The sequence below is a fragment of the Lithobates pipiens genome, unplaced genomic scaffold, assembly GCF_037356315.1.
Source record: "Lithobates pipiens isolate NorthernLeopardFrog02 unplaced genomic scaffold, aLitPip1_a1.2 Scaffold_18, whole genome shotgun sequence".
NCBI classification, from domain to species: domain Eukaryota; kingdom Metazoa; phylum Chordata; class Amphibia; order Anura; family Ranidae; genus Lithobates; species Lithobates pipiens.
Genome location: NW_027507758.1, coordinates 395,178,969 through 395,204,382, shown reverse-complemented (window position 1 = coordinate 395,204,382; position 25,414 = coordinate 395,178,969). Strand labels below are relative to the sequence as shown.

Below are 25,414 nucleotides of genomic sequence, written 5' to 3'. Positions count from 1 at the left end.
ATGCACTGGACCCTTTTTCAATCTAGACCACAGCTGTCCCAGATGTTTGAACTGGCTCCATTGAGAGCCAGGCACACTTGCCTGTCATGCCAATTGGATGTGGGGAACCCACATCTAGTTTGCATATGTGTGAACCCAGCCTCACAATGAAGTAGGTGGTCAGTCACACTGCTCTTCTGGAATAGTAAACTCCATGAATGATGGCAACACAAAATCTAATTGAACTGGTTCCCATGGTTGGATCTCTGCTGGAGCAGGGACCAGAAAAGTGCAAAATAAAGTGAAATTCAGATACTTTACACATCTCGCACTAGTATATTAAACCTAACAGTGAAAAACCAAAGCTGCATTCAGAAGAAAATTCAACCCAACACCAAGAACAGCAGCTTTAATATCCTTCTTTATTTAGAGGTTTTTGCTTTCATACTACATTTTACAAGCTGGTGAACACTGGTAACTTTCTCCCACAGTACTAACACCACACATTCCCAAGACGGTATAAATATATGGTTGAGCTAACATTAATACAGAACACTTTTTTAATAATCAATTACATATTAAAACAAATAAAGTATCCAAATATTAAGTTACACAGCTCAAAAGGCATACAAAATATTACAGACATTAAGCTCTGCCTTGGCAAAAGCAGAACCCTAGGGAAGGGCAAAATTAAAGTCAAAGCAAATGTCAGAAAACTGTCTGAATGTACAGTAAAAGAAAGGACCTTTAAGAATCCAGCAACGTTAAAGCATCTACATTTTAAAAATATTTAAGGAAGAAAAAAGAAAAAAGGGCATATTCTATACTTCCTGCACAAGACAAAGGCAACATTTTACTAGAAATAAAAACCACACTATAAAGGTCCTCCAATATCAAGATGCACCACAAGGTGCTCACATTAAATTCAAACAGTAAGGCTTTGTCTGGAGAATTACTATGTTGTCTGTGTGCTTCTATAGAACAGAAAGATGGAGGGAAAAAAATAAAATATATATACCAAGATGTATATGGCATGAAGCCTACTTAATGTCTGAATGATTGGCAATTTAGGAAAGGAAAAAAAAATAAATTCACCTGTACACCATAAGTGTGTGCAAGTCCTGACATTGTGAAAGATGTAAACATACAGTGAGCAGCCAGCAAATACTGAAACCCCTTTCTTTTAAATCTTGCCAGAAACTACATCTGACAAATTGCACAGGAAATTGAAGTTGTGAGATGTGCTAAATCTTTTGGCATTATCAGCTGACACTAGCCTTAGGAAACCAAAATGACAATTTTTGAACTGCATGATTATACAGAATTAGGGACATTAAAAAACCACAACAAATACGCAAATTCAAGCTCAGTTACATGATTATTTGACATCAGCAGTTTTTCAACTGCTATGGGCAGTGTCCTACACATTTTCCAAAGCATTACTTGACCTACAAAACATTAAACTAGATGTTAGCATTGGATTTTGCCCAGGTTTGAATTTCTCATTCAGTTTTTCTGCAGCCAGAAGTTAACTTCTACTGAATGCAACAGTTATTCCGATGACCATTGGAATCTTTAAAACGTAGCCGCATCTTCGGACGATACTTCTCCAGATAGAGCAGCTGCTTGCTATTAAATGCTCCACGACGCTTTCTGTTAAATCAGAAAAACAAACATTGCTAAAACAAAAAACAGAGTGTAAATATTATACCATTAAGCGATATGCATTATGACTAAGTGCAACAGCTGCAAGAACCAGGGTTGTAGACAATTTAAAACATCCAGTAATCATGTTTCAGCACCTATCGGCATGAGTACGATACCAAGATTCCATAAAATTCTCAGTACACCGTTTTAAATACAAATTATATTAACAAGAGTGGCCATTTCTAGTGTTCACATTATATATCTCCCCTCATGTCCGGGGCTTAGCATCAGAAGAATACCTCCTACACTGCTGCAGATCTTGCCATCTGCAGTTCTGCCTTCTGGCAGGAGGTCTTGCTGCAGACTTCTTCAACCCAATGCAGATTGATCTGCTGCCCTGTCACTCGATGCAGCACCTACTGCTTCCTTAACTCAGGGCTGTGTATAGGCAAGCAGTACAATGTTCAGCCTGGAATAAATTGTTCTCTTTAGCAAGTATTGTAACATGCATGCAGAGGTGTACAGTGATGGGGTGAGCTGACATCTTAAGGTACAGGAACTGGGGTGCTCTGTGGTCTAACCCAACGAAGTTGCTGTGTGCATCAGTTAAAATGTTTCTTTCCATTCTCTATGGCAATGGAGTGCAAACATTTAAACTATACAACCACAGCATGCCATTGCTCACTGGCATGCAGGTTGTCTAATGCTTTTAAAAAATGACTCACTGCAGAAAAGGTTGCTGATCCCTGAACAAAAAACTGCAATAAGAAAAAAAACTTGAATTAACACACAATCAGAAGATCTAGAAATATAGAGCTGAAGTGATATGCAATTTGGCAACACTTGATGCAGCTCATTCCTGTAACTCCCAACCAGTCAGGTCAATTAAGACAATCACACTAAAATGTGGGCTTGTGAGGCAGATATACTTGACCATTACGGGGGGGGGGGGGGGGGGGGGTGGTGGAATGCATATACCTTAATCTCATTTACTGAACAATGACATGTGTCTAGTGAAGTTGCACTCCATTTATGCATTTGTTTGGGCTGCTTGGACAACAGGTAAAAAGGAAAATTGAAAAGTCAGCTAAAGCACGTGGCAGCAACTTGATAAACCAGTGCTGTGCAATATCACAAGCAGAATGAATTCCACCACAAGAATGTCAAAAGGGTGAACGCTTAGTGTATTCAGTAAATTATAGGTAGCTGGCAAAGCTGAGAAGAGAGGGGGGGGGGGGGGGGGGGAATAAAACCACCACACAGTTTAGGCTTTCAATCTGTACAAGAAAACAAAGATTTTCCAGGTAAGAATCTTAGTCGGTGGTATATCAATTGCTACATTCTTTTTTGAGTACATCATTGAACAGTTAGGCTAACATTCTTTACCTGCTGTACATTACTTCATCTCCAGATGAATGGACACTGGTAGACCAATGTTTTTTTAGAGAGGAAGTGATCCCCTATATAATCTCTCCCATACATGAAGTACTTCAAGTGGTTGTAAACCCTTACACACTTTGACCTACAGGTAAACCTAGATTAAGGCTTACCTGTAGGTCCAAGAAATCTCCTAAACCTACACGGTTTAGGAGATATTTGCCTAAACATATTTGCCGTAGACAGCAGGCAGGCACACCGAGCGCGCCAACGGTGATATGTAGCGCATGCGCGGGAGTGACATCACGGCTTTGCCGAATGACAGCGGCGGAGCAGCGAGACCCACCGAGAAGATGGATGCGCCGGCCTACAGGGGACAGCGGTGACTTCGCTGGCTCCTGTGTCAGGTAAGCGACACATAATGGACTACATTATGCTTTACCTTTGCAGGGAATCAAAGAGGAAGTAAACTCATCAGGGTTTACTTACTCTGTTTTGTAGCAAGCATGGAATCCTCAAAAAAGGGGACGGGACCTGTCCCATCTGAGGATTTTACATGCAAGCATGATAAAATAGGATTTTTGTACTCACCCTAAACCTTCTGATGTTCATTGATGGACACAGCACTTAAATCTTGACCTTAGGGTTATATCACCACCTTCAGGAGAGAACTAGGCAGAACATAAACAGCACCACCCAGGGGGGCAGTCCCACTGGCTATAACCCCTCACTCTGCTTCCAGCAGCCTCAGTTTGTAAAAAAGCAGTACAAATAGGAGGAGGGGTGGGTGCTGTGTCAGTCAATAAACAAAAAATAGGATTTTTGTACTCGCTGTAAAATCCTATTTTTTGTTCATTGACAGCACTTAAATCTTGACCTTAGGGACGTCCCCAAGCAGTGTCATAAACGAGGGGTGGGTATAGAAAGAACCCCACCCATAAAAGAACCTCAGAGTCGCCGCAACCTCAAACTGCCTACAAAACATTGCAGCCGAAGCACGCATCTGAAGGTGCGCCCACATCAACCTTGTAAAATGAAGTCAAAGTGTGAACAGATGACCAAGTTGCTGCCCAACACACCTGGGAAATGGACGCTTGATGTCAGAAAGCCCAAGAGGCACCAATTGCTGTGGTAGAATGTGCCGTGACAGGAAAAGGGGGCGCCTGCCCCCTTATGGCACAAGCCTGAACCACGATCTGTCTGATGCACAGAGAAATGGTGGCAGACGATACAGCCAGGCCCTTCTTCAGACCAAACGATACAAAACGGAGTCAGACTTCCAGAAAGGAGCCATAGCAGACACACCCGCAGAGCTTGGACCACATCAAAAGAATGTAAAGTCACCTCCTTGGGATGCAACATCCGAGGACATGAGGATGGAATCACAATGTCCTCATTTAGGATGAAAGGTTGAAACAACCTTTGGAAGAAAAAGCTGCAAACACCTTATCCTTGTGGAGGATCAAGTAGGGAGACTTGCATGGCAAGGCCACCAACTCAGAAACCCACCTTGCAGATGTAATAGCCACTAGAAAGACTACCTGAGAGTGTCAAAGGGCCCTCCCTAATGTTATCAAATGCCGGTTTCTGAAGCACCAAGAGCACCAGATTCAAATACCAGGGCAGCGGCGGTAGTACCAGAGGAGTCACATGCCGAGCCCCGTGAACAAACGTGCGCACCAATGCGTCAGTTGCCAACAGTAGCTGAAAAAAAAAAAAAAAAAGCCAGCCAAAGCCAATCCCTGCCCCTTAATGGCGTTCAAAGCAAGTTTCTGATCCACTCCTTGCTGCAAAAACAGCAGGATCCTGGAAAAAAAAATGTATATGTACGTGGACGCCACCCCATCTAACAAAATGGAAATTTAGGCCTTCCATGCGAAATAAGTCTTCCGGGAAGACTTCCGTGTCCCCAGCATAGTGGAAATCACTGAAGTTGACAGTCCTCAGCACCTGGCTTTCAACAGCCATGCTGTTAAAACCAGCAACGGTAAAGCAGAATGAAGCATCGGACCTTGCGATAGCAGGTCCTCCCACACCGGCAGCCGCCAAGGAACATCCACAACCATTCTTACCAAGTCGGCATACCAACAATGTCAAGGCCAATCAGAATCACCGGAGTTCCCCCTCGGCCTCCACTCTGCGTAGAGTCTGAGCAAGGGAAAGGCATAAATCATCCGAGAACGCCTCCGCCCAGGGATCATTTGACCTGGCCACAAACCTCTACCTTCCACTTGAGCTGAGAGGCTAAGAGATTCGGCTCATTTGTCCAAGGTGGGGCATGCCGGATGCGATACCCCTCCGGATGCAGTGACCCCTAGTCCAGCAGCTGACTGAGGTAGTCCGCCTGCCAATTTCCTATGCCCAGAATGTATATGGCCGACAGAGCCGGCATGCGCTGCTCTGCCCACTGTAGGATACAAGACCTCCAGTGCTGCAGCTGAGCTCCTTGTCCCTCCTTGATTGACATACGCCAACTCAGTGGCGATGTTCGACTGGATCCTGACCAGTCGCCCCACCCCTGCAGACTCTGCGACCATGTGGTTAGACACCGCCTAATCGCCCGCAGCTCCAGCACATTGATCGGCAGGCAGGATTCTTCCAGCGACCCTGGGCCAACTGGATGCCCCAACCCCCCCCAGCCAGTCAGGCTGGCATCCGTCATGATCACCGTCCAATGAAGAGGAAGGAACGAATGACTTCCCAGACCGAAGGTTCAGAGACCTCAGCCACCAAAGAAGCAAAGTCCCGACTAGCTGGCTCACCCAAATTTGACAATCCAGGGATTGTCAGAGATTAGTCCCATTTGGACAGGATCTTTTTCTGCAAGACTCAAGTGTGGAATTGAGCATACAGTACTGCCTGGAAAGTGGCTACCATGAGACCCAGAACTCACATGCAGAAATGCAGAGACAACCACCTGCAGGACATCAGTAACTGCACCGCAGATTCAAGAGTCTGCAGCTTGTCTGAAGGGAGAAAAAGACTCAGAGGAGTCCAGAATCAACCTCAAGTACTCCAGTCGTTGAGTCGGCACCAACACCGACTTCTGAGGTTCAAAACCCAAACTCCTGCAGAGTCTGTATGGCGATTGCCACATCCTCCCTTAATTCTGAGGCAAAAGCTGCTCTCAGGAGGCGGCCGTCCACGTAACCCACGATTGTGATCCCTTGTTGTCTCAGCAACGCCAGAATTGGGGCCAGCACTTTGGTGAAGAACTGTGGTGCCGTCGCTAGGCCAAAGGGAAGAGCTACAAATTGTTAGCTCTTTGGACCGCAAATCGCAGAAATCTCTGGTGTGATGCATATGGGGACATGCAAGTATGCAAAAACGCCAAGAAATCCCCTTGATGAAGTGCAGCGACCATGGAACGAACAGATTCCATCCTAAACCGCACCTTCACAAAGCAAATGAGGACCTTCAGATACAGGCCTGGACAGACCCCTTCCTTCTTCTGGTCTACAGATCGGAGTAGAATCACTGCAACCTTTCCGATGTCAGTACAGCCACTATCGCCCCACGCAGTAGTAAGTCCTGTACTAGGCACCCCCAGACTTGAGGACCTAGACTGCTGGCTGCTGCACCCAAAGGCAATCTCCTCAGGTCTTTTTTCACTAAGTTTTTCAGGTGGATGTATGTACTGAAGACCAAGTTACGGCCTTACAGATCTAAGCCATGGAGGCCTGGTGACACTGCCCAAGAAGCACCAACTGCCCAGGTAAAGAGCACTTTGACTTGAAAAGGTGGAATCTTACCACTTAAATCATAAGCCTGAATTATAACTTGCCAAATCCACTTCGCAACAGTGGATTTCAATGCTACCTGTCCTTAGGAACCCCTTGCATAAAACACTGGACTAAAGAAAGTGAAGCAAGCGCTCTTTGAAATAAGACCAATAAAGCTGAGAATTAGCCCTCAATAGTAATTTCAAGGCAAACTTCATCTCTACCCCTAATTGAAGAAAGGCAAGTATTCTGCCCGATACCTCCAAGGGTGCCAATCCTTGGATTCACACCAGGAAACATGAGCCCTCCAGACCAATTGTGGGCTGGCTTCCTTGCATCAATCAAGGTAGCTATAACTGACCGAGAAAGCCCACGTTTCTTCAGAATGTGGGTTTCGATAGCCAAGCTGTAAATTTAGAGTTTGTGAGGTAGGATGGAATATTGGGCCCTGTGGAGTAGGTCTGGCCGTAGTGTAAGGGACCATGGATCCTCCATCTTTATGATTTCTGCATACCAGGATCTTCTGGGCCATGCTGGGGCTAACAATTACAGCTTTCTCTCTGGCTTGATCCTGTTAAAGAAGTTGTGGCAGCAACTGAATAAGGGGAAATGCTAAATCAGTGTGGATCCCTCATCCTAGACAAAGTTTACCAACTTCATGTTGAACCTGGACACCAGAAGATCTACATCTGGACCACCTTGGCCCCAGTGGCACTTTGGATGGATCTGGTCTGGGGAGGCCATTTAAATCCAGCAAGGATCCCTCCTGGAGCTCCTTAGAGCACATCTTCACTCATGACCACCACATTAGACACTGGCAAAAAAAAAAAAAAAAAAAAAAAAAAAAGAGATACTCCTGGGAGGAGGGGGTTATATAGGGAGTGAACTTCCTGTTTTTTTGTTATACCAGTGTCAATCACTTGAAGGTGCCTATATGCGCACATAGCGATTACTATATGGCTGTGTCCTGTGATGTACGATAAAGGAAGAAGCCTTTAACAACTCCAATTTCTGGTCAACTGGGCCTTTCAAGCCCTGTGCATCAACTACTGTACAAGTCAAGTTTCTTTTTAAGGAAGAGACTGCTGCATCTACGGCTGGCATGCTCCACTTAAACTTTTCATCCATGGGATATAAAAAAGGGAAAACCTCTTAGGAGGAAAAAAAAAAAATCCGGTCAGGATGTTCCCAATCAGCATACACCACCTGTTCCAACAGAAAGGAACAGGGTGCAAGAGGAAAGCCTGTGTAGCCTGAAGAGGCCTCAGGGATCTTAGAGGACCAGGGAGGTTTAAGTAACCTCTGCAAGAGGAAACTTAAAATGCAGACTAAACCATTTCGGTAAGAGTCAGCATCAAAAGGCAGAGACCAACTGGTTATCTTGTCCAGACTGCTGGTGAGGCCATCATACAGGTGGAACAGACAGAGGAGGAAAGAAAAAAAAAACAAAAAAAAAAAAAAAAAACCCACACACCCTTTAAGTACTTCCAGTATGGGAGGGGTTATATAGGGGATCACTTCCTGTCTAAAGACCTCTCCCCTCACAGATAAAAGTGATATTGCGGCAAATCCGCTGCACTTTTAAAAGAAATGCACGCAGTTTTCGAAAATACAGCCAACTGCTGCCATAAAACCTGGTATTTAGCGTCAATGTACAGAGATTTGCATGAAGCGGTTAAAGCCTCAAGAATTTAGTCACTTGGTCAGAGGAGAAGGAATGGATGTTTTGTCTGCAGAACACCTGGACTCTCTGGTGGAATAAGGGAGCCTTGGAACAGTGATGGTGGGAGGGGCCCCCCACCACACAAAAATAAAAAGCTGTAGAGCCACTGGGATCATTTATGGGAAAGCCAGCTGCAAATTTTCTTGAAAGGAACGTGTAAATACACACACTTACATCAGCCAGCAAGTGGTTAGCCTTTACCTTCAAAGAAGGGTGGGATTAGAGAAAACGATGTGTTTTAACAGGGTAGTTGGTGGATGGGTGCCAGGGGAATGACAGAGACCCACTGTAGAAGGTCTAACGAGAGGCAATTTCTCACTAAACTCATGAGCCTTGAAACCCAGTGAAGTATGCCTTACATGTTTACAGAATACTTTTTTTTCCTTCTGAAAACTAATAAGGCTCAAATCAGACTTGTCCCTGAAAACCTGGGCTTCAAGAACCATGCTGTTAAAGCCAGAGACTCGATGTACAATGGGTCCTTGGGACAGCAAATCTGTAGAGCACATTTTCCTGGCCCAGCCCTGAGCAATGGAGGTTCACTTGTATTGCCTCTGTCATGAGGAGAGGAAATTTCAAGGAGGAAACGCATAGACCAGGGGTTCTAATGCCCACATAATCAGCATTCACTGCTTTCATTACAGGATGCCTGTACATGGAGATAAATCTGGCTCGGTTGCTGGTTCCTTGTACTGGAGGTCATCCAGATAGCCCACGCTGGGGCTGCCACAAGAACTCAGTAGGGCCAGCAGCTTTGAATACCATATGTGCAGACAAGGGGCTGAAGGGCCGGTCCTTTATAGCCAAGTGTAGAAACCCCTGATGTGCAGGTAAGCATCTTTGTTATCCACAGAAGCCAGAAAATCTCCAATTTGAGGGCAGCCCTGTCAACACCACCCAGCTCAAAGTTTGGATTTTAAGAGACAGGAGGGGGAAAAAAAAAAAAAAAAAAAATAAAAAAAAAATTGTTGAACAGCGACTAGTCAGATACAGTCACTGTTCTGATATTCTAACAGCCACAGCAGCTGTTAGAAAATAGCTGACAGGGCAACTTCTGTCATCTACTTCTTAGCATGGATAGAGGAATCTAATTCTTAATCTCATTCTGTATGCAGGGCTGAACAAAAGAAATTCTAGCAATATGCATCACTAGCTTTACACTGCAGAGAAAAAAAAATAAATAAATAAAGACAGCCACCCTAGGACACACACACACACACACACCCCCCCCCCCCCCCCCAAACCCACCAACCATGAGGAATGCCGGTAGTGGGAGAGTTATCCTTGGCAGCCTACAAACTTGTCTGCCTGTGTCCAGTCACCGATTTGTTAATTGCGATACATTCACAAGATGTATGAATGCCTACACATTTAACATACAAATTACCAAAGTAGTTAGCATTTTGTAATGCAAATAAGACATTTTATCAAAATGCTTAGCAAATATGTTTACTGTACAGCCTGACAAATATGAGCATTAGTGGAAGAATAAAAATATGATAAAAACTGGACATCAAGAATGACTTTCAAACATGGCATTAGGTCTGAAAAAGTGCACAACTACAGGGACCTTGCACTTTTGCTTGAGCAATTGGCTTACAGCCATGCAGAGCACCACAAACTTACTGTCTTATAAATTGAACCGCATCTTCATATTTCATCCCACATTCAATGAGTGCCAGGGCGACAAGTACTGGAGCTCTGGAAAAAAAAGTACACCACAGAAAATTTCAGCACAAGAATATAAAATGGACAGATACCTAAAATGATAATACTAGCAGTGCAAATTAGTAAATGTTCTATACATAAACCAGACAGCCAATTGTGCCAGTAGCATTTTACTTCAAGACAGACATAAGACATTTTAAATAATAGTCTGCCTCTTCATAGCACTGGCATTAAGAGCACAAATATGGTTACTTCACCTCCTATAAAGCAAAGCCAAAGCTTTAGGCTGCAAACTAAAAAGTGTGCCAGTGTAAAAAACTCCTCAAAGATTTTAGCCCAAGGATTGATTCATACCCGACACATTTGAATGGTCTTAAGCTGCACCAAAAGTGGTACAGGCACACATTTTCAAAAACACACTGCACCACGTGGCACTGCGTTAGTCTGGATTTCAGATATCGTTAGGATTCTATTCTCACCAACAGAACCCCGCCCACACACAAACTATAGTTTTACAGTAAAATTTAAGCAAGGCCATTAGCATGGGAGTTTCCACGAGAGGCTCATTCAAAAATACTATGCTTTATGTGTAGATAAACAATTGGTGCTATATATTGACCATTATGTAGCACTCAGTATTCTAAAATGTGCCACATTGGGCCATCCGATCAGGTCTGCCCATCAGTTTCAGGCAGACCTGATTGGACCCTTCAGTCTTTTAGAGAGTGGCGGATGTCAGCAGAAACATGTCCACTGACACCATCTGATCCTGTCTTCAGCCAATAGCTGAATCTTCCATTTCTCCCATCAGTTCATCCCTCTTGTATCGTTTCCCTTAATATTTTGGATTGCTGTGCAAACTGTTGGCTCTATAGAAATCCTGTATAACGCCTTAAAGTGCTTTCATTAACACATACCAGGATTCCCCACACAGCCTACCTTCCAAGTCCAGCTACACAATGTACAGCAATACAGCAGCCAGGTTCTTCACGAAATTTAGCTTTAAGGAGGTTTAGCCAATCATCTACAATCTGACTGGATGGTGGGGCTCCGTCATCAAACGGCCAGTCCTTTGGGAAGAGAAGAAAAACTCAGATTCTCAAACATAGCATGACCAGAGTTTTATACATATAAAAAAATATTGTGCTTTATTTTATCCACAAAGAAGGCTTTTTGCATTAAAGGAGACAGTCTGTAAACATAACTTTAGTCAAATAAGCACACAAAATTACTACTACAGATTTGTTCAGATACGACTTTGTTGTTTCTTATGGGGCAGTGTCATGTAAATCTCCCCAATGGAATAAAAATGACAAAAATAAATGTTACAGGGGTTATAACCCTCTGTAGTAGTACAGACTGGTCATATACATCTTTGTTTCTTTTGGTGCAGTGTCATGCTGTAGTTAACTACAACCCCAGTCCCATAAATTTCAGACATCATTGCAGCCTAAATCCAGAGAGACTGCTGAGGTGTGGTCGGACCCATTTCAACCAGTCAGCATGTAGGATTTCCTTAGAGGCAGCAGTGCATAATGCACATGCCTGCTGTAGCATGTACCGTATATACTCGAGTATAAGCCGAGATTTTCAGCCTCTTTTTTGAGGCTGAAAGTGCCCCCTCGGCTTATACTCGAGTCGCCGCTGTCTGACTGCTCGATCAGCGTATCGAGCAGACAGACGGCGGACATTAATTTTCAAAAGCCGCGCCTCCTTCTCCGCCTGTGATAGGCGGAACACTGAATTTCCCAGCAGTCAGTGTTCCGCCTATCACGGACATCCGCTCATTCTCATACTACGGACGAGTATGAGAGGATGTCCGTGATAGGCGGAACACAGGCTGCTGGGAAATTGAGTGTTCCGCCTATCACAGGCGGAGGCGGAATTTTGAATTGTAGAATGGCCGCCGAGAAGAGCGGCGATCCATCGGCACGGGACGGAGGAGGCACGGCACGGCACGGGACGGAGGAGGCACGGCACGGAGGAGGCACGGCACGGAGGAGGCACGGCACGGGACGGAGGAGGCTCGGGACGGAGGAGGCTCGGGACACAGGTAGGCTGGACACACACACAAGGCTGCACGGACACACACACACGGATGGATGGATGGATACACACACACACACACAGGGATGGATGGATGCACACACACACACACACACACAGGGATGGATGGATACACACACAGGGATGGATGGATGGACACACACACAGGGATGGATGGACGGACACACACACAGGGATGGATGGACGGACACACACACAGGGATGGACGGACACACAGGGATGGACAGCCATGTCTCACCCTCGGCTTATACACGAGTCAATAAGTTTTCCAGTTTTTTGGGGGTAAATTGGGGGCCTCGGCTTATACTCGAGTCGCCGCTGTCTGACTGCTCGATCAGCGTATCGAGCAGACAGACGGCGGACATTAATTTTCAAAAGCCGCGCCTCCTTCTCCGCCTCCGATAGGCGGAACACTGAATTTCCCAGCAGTCAGTGTTCCGCCTATCACGGACATCCGCTCATTCTCATACTACGGACGAGTATGAGAGGATGTCCGTGATAGGCGGAACACAGGCTGCTGGGAAATTGAGTGTTCCGCCTATCACAGGCGGAGGCGGAATTTTGAATTGTAGAATGGCCGCCGAGAAGAGCGGCGATCCATCGGCACGGGACGGAGGAGGCACGGCACGGGACGGAGGAGGCACGGCACGGAGGAGGCACGGGACGGAGGAGGCACGGCACGGGACGGAGGAGGCTCGGGACGGAGGCTTGGGACACAGGTAGGCTGGACACACACACAAGGCTGCACGGACACACACACACGGATGGATGGATGGATGGATGGATACACACACACACACACACACACACACACACAGGGATGGATGGATACACACAGGGATGGATGGATGGACACACACACAGGGATGGATGGATGGACACACACACAGGGATGGATGGACGGACACACACACAGGGATGGACGGACACACAGGGATGGACAGCCATGTCTCACCCTCGGCTTATACACGAGTCAATACGTTTTCCAGTTTTTTGGGGGTAAATTGGGGGCCTCGGCTTATACTCGGGTCGGCCTATACTCGAGTATATACGGTACTTTTATAAGTAACCTGTTTTGTATTGCTTCTTATGCAAAATCCCTGGTGTTCCCGACAATCCCTCTGCTTTTCTTTTAAAATCTGACCACATTAAGCAGGAGAACACACTGGTCAGTTCTCTAGCTGTGCTCTCCAATGAGCAGGCTTGTCCTGACATGCTCCCACTGCACATTAACTGGGCAGCTCAGTGTACTGCTTCTCCTCCCCCCCAGCTTTTATGCAGCCGAGAACAGAGGTATCAAAAATAATTTTTCTATCTATACACAAAAGTTTTGGTTTCATTTTTAAACGGAATGGGTTCTTTTACATAGTAGAAACATGGTTAGTAAGGTTGAATAAAGACACCAGTTCAACCTGAGTGTGTGTCTACAATTGTCCCTATCCCTGTGCATTGCACACTCACACCAGTCCCTACCCTCAAGGAGCCCACAATCCAAGGTCCCCATCCATATACTAAGGCCAATTTTGGACAGAAACCAATTAGCCTACTTGCATGTCTTTGGAGTGTGGGAGGAAACCGGAGTACCTGGAGGAATCCCACGCAGGCATAGGGAGAACATGCAAACTCCAGGCAGGGAGTGTTGTGTGATTCAAACCAGCGACCCTTCTTACCGCTAGGTGATCGTTAACAAATCACTTTAACACCAATATTATAGACATGTATATATGGACTGCCAGTGGAATATTAAAGTCTTTACCATCCGGTAAGGGTATCAACCAACATCTGCAGAAAAGCAAAGAAATGCCAGTGGCGACAAGCCAAAATATACAGAAGACCTTGTTCCACAGTACCACTGCTCAGGGGCAAAGATTAGAAGACAGAGGACACTTCCTCAAATTATCAATTCCCAGACTTACCAAAACCTGAATTCCTTCTTTTTCCACTAAAGCAGTGTCATAAGTAGCTTCACAAACTCTCACCACCGTAGTAACACCATACTTTTTAAGTTCCTGAAATAAAAATTAAAAATAAAAGTGGCAGCAAAATAAGCCAAAAAAGCAACTAGCATTTTCAGATGTTCAGAAAAGTATTTTATTGGGAACGTTACAGGATGAACATGCCTTTTTAAACTTTCCAAGTACGTACCATAAGCTGCCATTACCTTTACTGCGCCACCCCCCCCCCCCCAACCTCTTTGTTCACTTTCTTGGTTTAGTTTCAGTCTGTCACCCATGCTTACTTCCTACAACATAGTGCCACCCAGTGAGTAAGGTGAGAATGACCAAAATCAGACAGTTCATTAACCACTTGCTGACCAGCTCACACAGATATACTGCAGCAGGTTGACTGTCCTGCAAGAACCAACATATCTGTAAATCAGTCCCTGCAAGGATAACAGATTCCTGCCCTGCTGACTCCATGTCTGCTGGAGACCCACGATCGTGGTGCGAGTCAGAATGAGGAACTGCATATGTAAAGAAGATTCTACATTATGCCAGATGACATGACAAATCTACTGTTCCCAGTGATCTGTCACGTTGCAATAAACCCATCCCTTCCTACAGTTAGAACACTTGACACCCTTGATCACTCCTGAGCGTTAACCCCTGCCTGTATCATTTTTACATTGGGGTATATTATAGCACTGACCGATAATGACACTGGTCGCCAAGTGTCATTTGGGGCGAGATTTGTCAGCAGCAATATACATTTTCATTCCACCATTACCAATTATATATATATATATATATATATATATATATATAAAGTGATCAAATACCACCAAAAGAAAGCTCCATTGGTGGGGAAAAAATAAAAAAGTCAATTTTGTTTGGGTACAGCATTGCACAACTGTCAATTAAAGTGGCACAGTGCTTTATCGCAAAAAATGGCCTGGTCATTAAGCAGCCAAATCTTCCGGGGCTGAAGTGGTTAACATGCATCACTGTATGACAGGCTAACATGCTTCAAGACAGTGTGACAACCAATAAAAAGGGGATTTAACTTACCTCTATGAATTTGTTTAAGGTTGCATTGGTGGGGTTGTGGGTAATAAGAAACCTCATGTTCTTGTAGGTTATCTCCACAGGAGCTGGGCGGTTCATTCGTGCCATTTTTATTAAAAAGGAAAAAATAAAATAAAACGTGCAATACTCAAAAGCGAACCAAAACAAAAAGTTAATATGAAAAGAAATTATGTTAAAACTGAAGTCAACTTCACTCTACTCCACATAAATTTCTCAGTGCTTGCATGGATGGAAGCAATGGATGTGAAATGAGCCTCCCCAAAAGTAGCAAATCTTCAATCCAGTAATACTGAGGCAAAAGAAATGCAGTGCACTGAGGTTTACCCCATCCAGATATCAGCCCCTTACATAAAGTGCGCTGCCAAATTAAATCCAACACTTCGTAAACAGGTTGACAACTCTTTAGGGGGGTTTCTTGGTGGAGTAGTAATGAATTTCTTCTACAGTTCACTTGTCTGCATATAGGTCATGCTGTGCCTGGCAGTAGTCTCCACTGCCCTTCAGAAACTCCATAAATGTGTGACCAAGAACACCACAGAACTGCTGTTGAAGACAAAAGAAAACAAAAACTGGAATTAGTATTAAGTTAATGTCCAGCTAAAGAAAATGATCAAAAAACAAAACAAAAAAAAACAGTACAGATAATCTAAAGCAATACCAAAACCTCAAAGACATTTAGAAAGGAACACTAAAACATTTTCATCCAAATGGTAACTCATTTAGGTCTTGTTCAGAGTAACAAACAATGGTGCGTTGCCATCAACCTGCAAGATTGTACAGTTAGGCCTCATGCACACTGGGCGTTTACACAGCTGTTTTGGATGCACACAGGCTGTTAACAGCCCAGAACTAGTGAGTTTTAATAGTTTTTTTTTATCTTTAAGAAAACCTCCAGCATTTGAGCCATGAGCTATTGCAGGAGTATAGTTTTGGAAATAAAATAAAGTGTAAAAATGCAAGTTCTAAAAAACCTTGTGTCTTACAGCATTCTATATCTAAAGCTACTGCCATATATATAAAAAAAAAAAAAATATCCAGTGTGCATGAGGCCTTAAGATTACATTTTGAGAATGAGAAGGTATGGCTGGCAACATACAAATCTTCAATAAGAAGCTGATGAGATGTCACAGATCTATTGCCAGTGGAATTTGCTTCATATCACTTGGACCTCTTTCACATTGGGGCTGTGTGCACATTAGCGCTAAAGTGCCTCTAGCACTGTTTAAGCAGCGCTTTCTGGCCGCTAGTAGGGAGCCTTTAACCCCAAGGAAGGGATTAAAAACTCCCGTGCTGTGGCGCTACCCATTCATTCCAATGGGCAGGGCATTTTTGGCACTAAATACAGTGCTCCCAAACTGCCCCAAAGATGCTGCTTGCAGGACTTTTCAGAAAATATTGCAAGCGAACCACAACAGTGTGAGAAGTCACACATGAATGGGAGGTGCTTTGCAGAGGCCATTTCCGGCGCTAAAGTGCATGAAAACCACCAGAGCCTTTTCTAGCACTTTGCTGACATGTACCAAATCAGTATTTTTTGCCAATAAATTTTGAAACACACTTGAAGCAAAAAGGCCACAGAATAAATTGGAGGGTTTTGCAATCAATGTCACCATTTGCACAGCAGTTTTCAAATTCAATCCCCCTCCCACTCAAACACTGTACCGGGATGATGGCTGCAGACATCCCAGTATAACCGCATGAAGTCTAGCAATGTGCAGTCATGTGGTTAAATCATTCATGAACAAGATATCTGAAGCCCAGACCAACAGTTCACTTTACTAAAAATCTATGACCAATTTGTCAGTTTAACTACTTGCCAACCGGCCCATAGCTGAATGACAGCTACAGGGCGGTTGGATAACTCTGGGAGGGTGTACCATGACGTCCTCCCAGAATCCCGCACCCCCTGGGAGCGTATCTGAACATCTGTGACCTCATTACGGTAAATGGCCACTGATAGTGACTGTTTACCACGTGATTGCTCTGTCAAATGAGGAAGCAAGCAGATGTAAACAAACCGGTGTCACTACGCTGGTTCCTCTCCCCCTCTGTGTACCGATCAGTACAATGAGAGGAGAGGGGGAGAGAGCGGATGGCAGCAGCGCTGTGGGCTGGATCTGTAGTGCCCACAGCACTGCTCAGTGACAATTGCAGTCACATCCAGCCATCCACGCTCTGCCGTACCTGGCCTCTAAGTGGCCAGGCTGTGAAAGTCTCACACGTGGTATTACCGTACTCAAGAGGAGTAGGAGAATCTATTTTGGGTATGTACATACTAGGTGTTAGAAATATTGTATAAATGGACAACTGTGTTAACACACTTCCCGCCAGCAGTCATAGGACATCCTTGACTTTGTGCAGGGATATCTGAATGATGCCTGCAGTTACAGGCATCATTCAATTATCAGCTTTTTCAGCTACACCATAATGATCATAGCAGCTGTTTTGCCGCTTGATCATTCTTACGGGAGGAGAGAGGGGACTCCACCTGCCCACGTGTGCTCGTATGCAGAAGCAAACGCATACGCAAGTCCTGCCCACATATGAAAACTGTTCAACCCACACGCGAGGTATCGCTGTGAATATTCGAGTGAGAGCAAAACATTTTAAAGCATCGCCTATGGGGATTTCTAAGTAGCGAAGTTTGGCGCCATTCCACGAGCGTGTGCAATTTTTAAGGACGACATGTTATGTATTTAGTCAGCACAACTTAATCTTTCACATTAAGCAAAAAGATGGGCCAACTTTACTTTGTTTTTAAAAACTGCGCAAATACTGTGTGAGATAAAGAGTTAGAACGACCATCATTGTATTCTTTGGGTCATTGTGTCTTTGCTAAACATGTTTTGGGGTTCCATTTCATTTTCTAGCAAATAAATTATTTTTATATGTAGGAGAGAAATGTCAGAATTGGCCTGGGTGCTCCAGACTGCCTGAAGGTGCTCCCTACATGTTGCCATGCTGTGTAAAAATCTCACATGTGGTATCACTATACTCGGGAGTAAGGATACTTTCACACTGGGGCCTTGCTTGCCCTGGCGGTAAAGTGGCGCTATATTTAGTTGCGCTTTACAGTCGTTTTGGCGGCGCTATGCGGCCACTAGCGGGGCAGTTTTAACCCCCGCTAGTGGCGGAAAAAGCGGTAAAACTGACAGGCTTTGCAGCGCTGCCCCGTTGTTTTTAATGGGAAGGGTCACTCTAGGAACGGCAAATACACTGCTCCTACAGCACTCCAAAGATGCAGCTTGCATGACTTTGACCGCCCTGAAAGCACACCGCTCCCGATGGAGAAAATGAAAATACAGTTAGGTGTGGGTAGGGTAGGCTTTTCAGGGATCGCCTAAAAGCTAATAAAGTAGGAGATAAGCAGACAGATTGGGGCAAGGCATTCCATAGGATTGGAGAGGCTTTGGAAAAGTCCTGGAGGCGAGCATGGGAGGAGGTGATGAGGGAGCTAGAGAGAAGGAGGTCTTGAGAGGAAGACAATGAGTAGGTTGGTATTTGGAGACCAAGCTAGTGATGTAGCTGGAAGCGAAATTGTGGATGGCTTTGTATGTAGTTAGTATTTTGAATTGAATTATTTGGCCGAGCAGAAGCCAGTGGAGAGATTGACAGAGGATTAGCAGACAGAGCGATTGGTAAGGTAGAAGAGTCTGGCAGCAGCATTCATGATGGATTGAAGAGGTGATAGATTATGTAGAGGTAGGCCAATGAGAAGGGAGTTGCAGTAGTCGAGGCGAGAGATGACCAGTGAGTGAATTAAGAGCTTTGTTGTGTCATTGGTTAGAAAGGGGCGTATTTTGGAGATGCTGGAGGTTGAGGCGGCAGGATTTGGACAGTGATTGGATGTGTTGCGCGAAGGAGAGTTCAGAGTCCAGAACTACACCTAGAGTCTTGGCATGCGCTTATGGTTGTGCCATCAATTTTGAATCAGGGGAAGGAAAAAAAAAAAAAAAAAAAACACTATAAGTTTGGTTTTGGATAGATTGAGTTTGAAGTGGTGTGACATCCAGACTGATATATCATTAGCGATACGTGAGGAGACAGGGGGAGTGAGTGGAAGGGTTGAGAAATAGATTTGGGGGTCAGCCTCCCATGGCTTCCAATACCACCTCTATGCTATCAGTTGACCCAGGGAGGAGGTGTAGATTGAAAATAGGAGCGGTCCAAGAACAGAACCTTGGGGGAACCCAATAGAGAAAGAAAGGAGGAAGTAGAGTTGTAAGAAATGCTAAAGGTGTGGTTGAATAAGTAGGAAGAGAACCAGCTAAGACTACAGTCACAGAGACCAAGGGTGATGAATTTTTCAGATATTGGCACCATAGCTTGTGGACTAACTTTCACAAAGACCAAAATATACACCAATTTGTACTCATTTTTACCAACAATATGTAGAAGTATAAATTGGCCAAAATTTATGAAGAAAAAAAACAACCGAATTTACTAAATTTTAAACAGAAGAGATTTTTTTTATTTATTTTTTTAAAACAGAAATTTTAGTCCTCTTTTATAGTACAAAAAAAATAAAAACCCAAACGGTGATTAAATACCACAAAAAAAAAAAACCCAGCGGTGATTAAATACCAAAGCTCTATTTTTCTCTTTTTTTCATACAAAAAGGACACAAATTTCATATGGGTGCAGTGTGGCATGACTGAGTAATTGTCATGCAAAATGTGAGCACCGAAAGCCGAAAATTGGTCTGTTAGGCAGGGCTTGACAAATTTGCTTGGAATCTAGGAGCCAGCTTAAAAAGTTAGGAGCCAGGTCGGTAACGGTGATCCGGACCTGTCCCTGGCCTGACATGGAGACGAGTGAGGGGAAGATAGCGCCCCTGTCTCCAAGTCATTGCCCATAGCTCTTAGACCCCTTTCACACTGGGGCGTTTTTCAGGCGCTTTAGCGTTAAAAAAGTGCCAGTAAAGCGCTTGAAAGGAGCCGCAACTGCAATCCCAATGTAAAAGCTGAGTGCTTTCACACTGGGACGTTTTTCAGGAGGTTTAGCGTTAAAGTGGTTGTAAACCCTTACAACACACTTTGACCTACAGGTAAGCCTAGATTAAGGCTTACCTGTAGGTCCAAGAAATATCTCCTAAACCTATACGGTTTAGGAGATATTTGCCCGAAGACAGGCACCGCTGTCTACGGCGCATGCGCCGTAGACAGCGGCGCGCAGGCGCACTGAGCGCGGCATTTCCAAGAATGGAGCTGCCGCGCGTGTCGGCTCCCGTGCGCATGCGCGGGAGTGACGTCATCGCGGCTTCGCCGAATGACAGCGGCGGAGCTGCGAGATCCCACAGACAACATGGATGCGCCGGACTACAGGGGACAGCAGTGACATCGCTGGCTCCCGTGTCAGGCAAGTGACACATAATGGACTACTATGTGATGCATAGTAGTCCATTATGCTTTGCCTTTGCAGGGAATGAAAGAGGAAGTAAACTTATCAGGGTTTACTTCCTCTTTAAAAAAAAAAAAAAAAAAAAAAACGCAACTGTAAAGCACCTGAAAGAAGCAGCAACTGCAATCCCAATGTAAAAGCCTGAGTGCTTTCACACCGAGGCACTGCGCTGGCAGGGCATCAAAAAAAAAAGTCCTGCAAGCAGCTTCTTTGCAGCGCTTTTGGAGCGGTGAATACAACGATCCTAAAGCGCCCCCTTCCCACTGAAATCAATGGGAAGCGTCTGTAAAACACCTGAAAAGCGCTATTGGCAGCAGCGTTTTGTGGGCACTTTTAACCCTTTATTTGGCTACTAGCAGGGGTTAAAAGCGCCCCAATAACGCTCGAAAAATGCTGGTAAAGCGCTGCTAGTTTAAGCGGCGCTTTACGAGCGTTTTTTCGGGCGCTGACATTGTGAATACAAGCAGAAGTTCCACTTTTGGGTGAAATGCCACTAAAGATGCAGCAGCCGGCTTCCCGGTCCACTGCTTAGCCACCAGCTCCCCAGCCAGCTTGTTAAATCCAGGCCAATGCGATAATTACTGCCAAATAGAAAAAATATGGCATTCGATGTTTAACAGTAAATTTTTAGTGAATTGAACGGTCAATTTACTGCATGTGCTATTTTAATGCAATCTTCTGGCCATTAGTTAACCCTTAGCAAATTGACCCCTAAGTGGGACAAACAGCAGTTTCTTCCAAACAAGATAGGATTAACAAATCTTACAATCCACTGCAATGTAAATCACCCGACTCATTCCCAACCCCCCCTCCCCCCCCAAAAGTGGGGTTTCTGTTTAACCACTTGCCGACCGCCGCACGACGATATACGTCGGCAGAATGGCACGGGCAGGCATATGGGCGTATATATAAGTCCCTGCCTTCCCGCGGGTGGGGGGCCCGATCGGGCCCCCCCCGTGCCTGCGGCGGTCGGCATTCATTCGGGAGCGATCCGGGATGAGGGGGGCGGCCATTCATTCATGGCCACCCCCTCGCGATCGCTCCCGACGAATAGAAATGCTCCGTGACATCACTTCCTCTCCTCACAGGAGAGAAAGTGATGTAATCTCTCCTCCGTGTCGGTATTTTTCGTTCCGGCACCGAGGAGAGAGGATCGGTGAGTTGCACCAACACACCACACGTACAGTAGAACATGCCAGGCACACTCACACTCCCCCTTTACCCCCCGATCACCCCCCCCAATTACCCCTGCCCCCCCCAGTCACAGTGACAACAATTGCATTTTTTTTTTTTGCATTGGTGTCATTCGTGACTGTAATAACTGTTAGGGCAGTTAGGGTTAGCCCCCTTTAGTTCTAATGTGCCCCCCTAACCCCCCCATTAAAGGTTTAACCCTGTGATCACCCCCCGTCGCCAGTGTCACTAAGGCTGGGTTCACATTGCAGCGGTTTATGAGAACGAATGTGATTCGCACCGCACTGCAAATCACATCCGATCTCTGTGCGATTTGAGTTCAGCCATACAGATAGTATGGCTGAATTCGCGCCGCACGGGACCCTTTTTTTGGTCCGCAGCAGAATCGGATCGCATGGGTGTTCACACCATGCGATCCGAGTTTGCAGATCGCACTGCGAAATGCGAACTGATCTGGGGGTGTCATTAACATTTCACTGACACTCCCAGCAGTTCGCATAGGGCAGTGTGAACTGCCGCCAGGAGGCATGCGATGCGGGAACCCGCCGCGGATTCGTGGCGTTCCCGCATCGCTCCAGTGTGAACCCAGCCTAATAAACTATCGTTTTTCTGATCGCTGTATTAGTGTCACAGGTGACGCTAGTTAGGCAGGTATTTAGGTTCGCCGCAGCTTTTTATAGCGCCAGGGACCCCCATATACTACCGCATAAAGCCCCCTGATTGCCCCCTAGTTAACCCTTTCACCAGTGATCACCATATAACTGTTACAGGTGACGCTGGTTGGTTAGTTATTTTTTTATAGTTTCAGGGCACCCGCCATTTATTACCTAGTCTCACTAGTGTACCCCTAAATTTAGGGGTGTCTACTTTCCAAAATGGGGTCATTTGGGGGGCGTTTGTGCCATCTTGGCATTTTATGGCCTTCAAAACTGTAACGCCCTTAGAAAGCCTGAAGGCGGTGCTTGGTTTTCGGGGCCCCGTACGCGGCTAGGCTCCCAAAAAGTCCCACATATGTGGTATCCCCGTACTCAGGAGAAGCAGCAGAATTTATTTTGGGGTGTCATTTCACATATGCCCATGGCATGCGTGAGCAATATATCATTTAGTGACAACTTTGTGAAAAAAATAAATAAAATAAAAAAGTTTGTAATTTTCCCGCAACTTGTGGCAAAATATTAAATATTCCATGGACTCAACATGCCTCTCAGCAAATAGCTTGGGGTGTCTACTTTCTAAAATGGGGTCATTTGTGGGGGTTTTGTGCCATCTTGGCATTTTATGGCCTTCAAAACTGTAATAGGTAGTGAGGAGTGAAGTCAAATATTTACGCCCTTAGAAAACCTGAAGGCGGTTCTTGGCTTTCGGGGCCCCGTACGCGGCTAGGCTCCCAAAAAAATCCCCCACATGTGCTATCCCCGTACTCAGGAGAAGCAGCAGAATTTATTTTGGGGTGTCATTTCACATATGCCCATAGCATGTGTGAGCAATATATCATTTAGTGACAACTTTGTGTAAAAAAAAAAAAAAAAAAAAAAAAAAATTTTTTTGTCATTATTCAATCGCTTGAGGCAAAAAAATAAAATATTCAATGGGCTCAACATGCCACTTATCAATTTCCTTAGGGGGTCTACTTTCCAAAATGGGGTCATTTGGGGGGGGGTTTTGTACTGCCCTGCCATTTTAGCACCTCAAGAAATGAGATAGGCAGTCGTTAACTAAAAGCTGCGTAAATTCCAGAAAACGTACCTTAGTTTGTAGATGTGACAACTTTTGCGCAAACCAATAAATATACAGTTATTGACTTTTTTTTTTACCAAAGACATGTGGCTGAATACATTTTGGCCTAAATGTATGACTAAAATTGAGTTTATTGGATTTTTCTAATAACAAAATGTAGAAAATATCATTTTTTTTCAAAATTTGCGGTCTTTTTCCATTTATATCGCAAAAAATAAAAATCGCAGAGGCAATCAAATACCATCAAAAGAAAGCTCTATTTGTGGGAAGAAAAGGACGCAAATTTTGTTTGGGTACAACATTGCATGACCGCGCAATTACCAGTTAAAGCAGCGCCAAATTGTAAAAAGACCTCTGGTCATTTACCAGCAAAATGGTCCGGTCTGAAAGTGGTTAAAACATACCAATTTTTCCACCCAAGCACTACTGCACAAACCCCAAACATCACACGTTTTGTATTGCCGACAGAAGTACTACTATGCAAATCCTAAATCCAACTACCTCTCCTGAGCCAAAATACCAAAACCTGAGATGCACTGAAATTCAAGCAGCTGAAAATGGCATTACCATTCTTGCTGAGAGAACACACGGTTTTACTGTGCATTTTTCATAGGCCATGCGACTCAAAATAAAAAAAATAAATAAAAAAATTTAACTTGTGTTACTGATGCATTAAAACTAAAGGAATGCATTTTTATTGAACCTCTCTTGCGCCAATAAATTAAAGATTTAAAAGTGTGTGTGTGTCCATTTGGACAAGTACATCTTGAATTTCAGCACCAAAAGCTCTTCCGCCCAAAACCTGAGCCAAAAAGCAAAATACCAAAACCCAGTTCACCGACCAAAAAGTCAGTTATCCCCACCTCCAAGCCAAATTCCAAAGCCCTCCCGCCAGCCCCAACAGGGGCACTCACAAAAAAAAATCCCAAAGACCCCCCCCCCCCCCCAGGGCAAAAAATAGATGCAAAATCCCAAAATCTGATGGCTCCCTCAGGATAATCGCAGCCTGACTACAATAATGCCTATCCTGGCAGAAGGCTCCACATCTAACAAAGGCTCCACAGAATACTCAAACAGCAGTGGAATGTGACCACTAGGAGACACGACCTTCCTATACACAATGGCGGTAATAGGTGTATGTACCATAGTGATCAGAAGAGATAAATGAAGCAACAGGCAGAAGAAAGCCGCAGCAGGCTGTAAGGGCGAGGTGCTGACCTCCAGAGGAGATCGGATTGTCCAGACAAGTCCTGCCATGTTCCAGGCACTCCATCATCCCCCATACACCGCACTGAGCTGGAATGGTTGAGCGATGTGCGCAACACCTCCTCCGACAGTCACTAGGACATGGAAATCACGACTGTCCCCCCCATCACCATGTCGCATCGCATTTGAGGAGATGTTATCAGCTGAAAATGGCCCCGGCGAGATACCAGAAAATGGCAGCGTACAGATTGCAGCACCACAACGTAACACGACCAACACACACACAGTGACTCCTGAGACCACAGCGCCGCGATACTTACAGGGCTATGCTTACTCATTGAAGATTGTATCTTAATCATACAGCCGGTCCCTAGGAAGAATCGCTGGAGCAACCAACGGGCGGTCGGTGATGTAGCATACAGCAGACGGCTGTTTCCCGTGCCTAGGGTGCGGTGTTGTGGGCTCCACAGACTGCTTGGACGCGGCCCCTACCTCCTCTCTCTGACTTCTCCTCAGTAACCAGTAAACAGCATGGGACGCAACGCACGCACACCATACAGCGACGCCGGTCTGCCTGCGTCACCCGACCTGGATTATGTAGGAGCCGTGACGTATCCAGCCCTTCTACCAATCACCTCTCAGTTCGCGGCCATAATAGAGAAGATGGG

General features: G+C 45.1%; 2 protein-coding genes across 3 annotated transcripts; both read right to left on the bottom strand.

Annotated features, from left to right (window-relative positions):
• Positions 1 to 382: 382 nt before the first annotated feature.
• Positions 383 to 15,646, bottom strand: PTP4A1 (protein tyrosine phosphatase 4A1). 2 transcript variants are annotated; one of them, XM_077487867.1, is made up of 5 exons: positions 15,192 to 15,646; positions 14,100 to 14,192; positions 11,056 to 11,186; positions 10,075 to 10,149; positions 383 to 1,632 (listed from the first exon to the last, which is right to left on the bottom strand). In XM_077487867.1, exons 1-5 carry the CDS (start codon positions 15,294 to 15,296, stop codon positions 1,515 to 1,517), a joined length of 522 nt encoding a protein of 173 aa, XP_077343993.1. In that variant the 5' UTR covers positions 15,297 to 15,646; the 3' UTR covers positions 383 to 1,514. The 2 variants fall into 2 exon arrangements, with proteins under 2 accessions (XP_077343993.1, XP_077343994.1); XM_077487868.1 differs by having other exon boundaries at positions 383 to 1,628; positions 15,192 to 15,491.
• On the bottom strand, positions 15,644 to 25,273 carry LOC143988355 (uncharacterized). The gene is made up of 2 exons (XM_077487869.1): positions 25,067 to 25,273; positions 15,644 to 15,752 (listed from the first exon to the last, which is right to left on the bottom strand). The coding sequence occupies exons 1-2, from the start codon at positions 25,103 to 25,105 to the stop codon at positions 15,657 to 15,659; spliced, it is 135 nt and encodes a 44-aa protein (XP_077343995.1). The 5' UTR covers positions 25,106 to 25,273; the 3' UTR covers positions 15,644 to 15,656.
• Between the last annotated feature and the right edge of the window lie 141 nt (positions 25,274 to 25,414).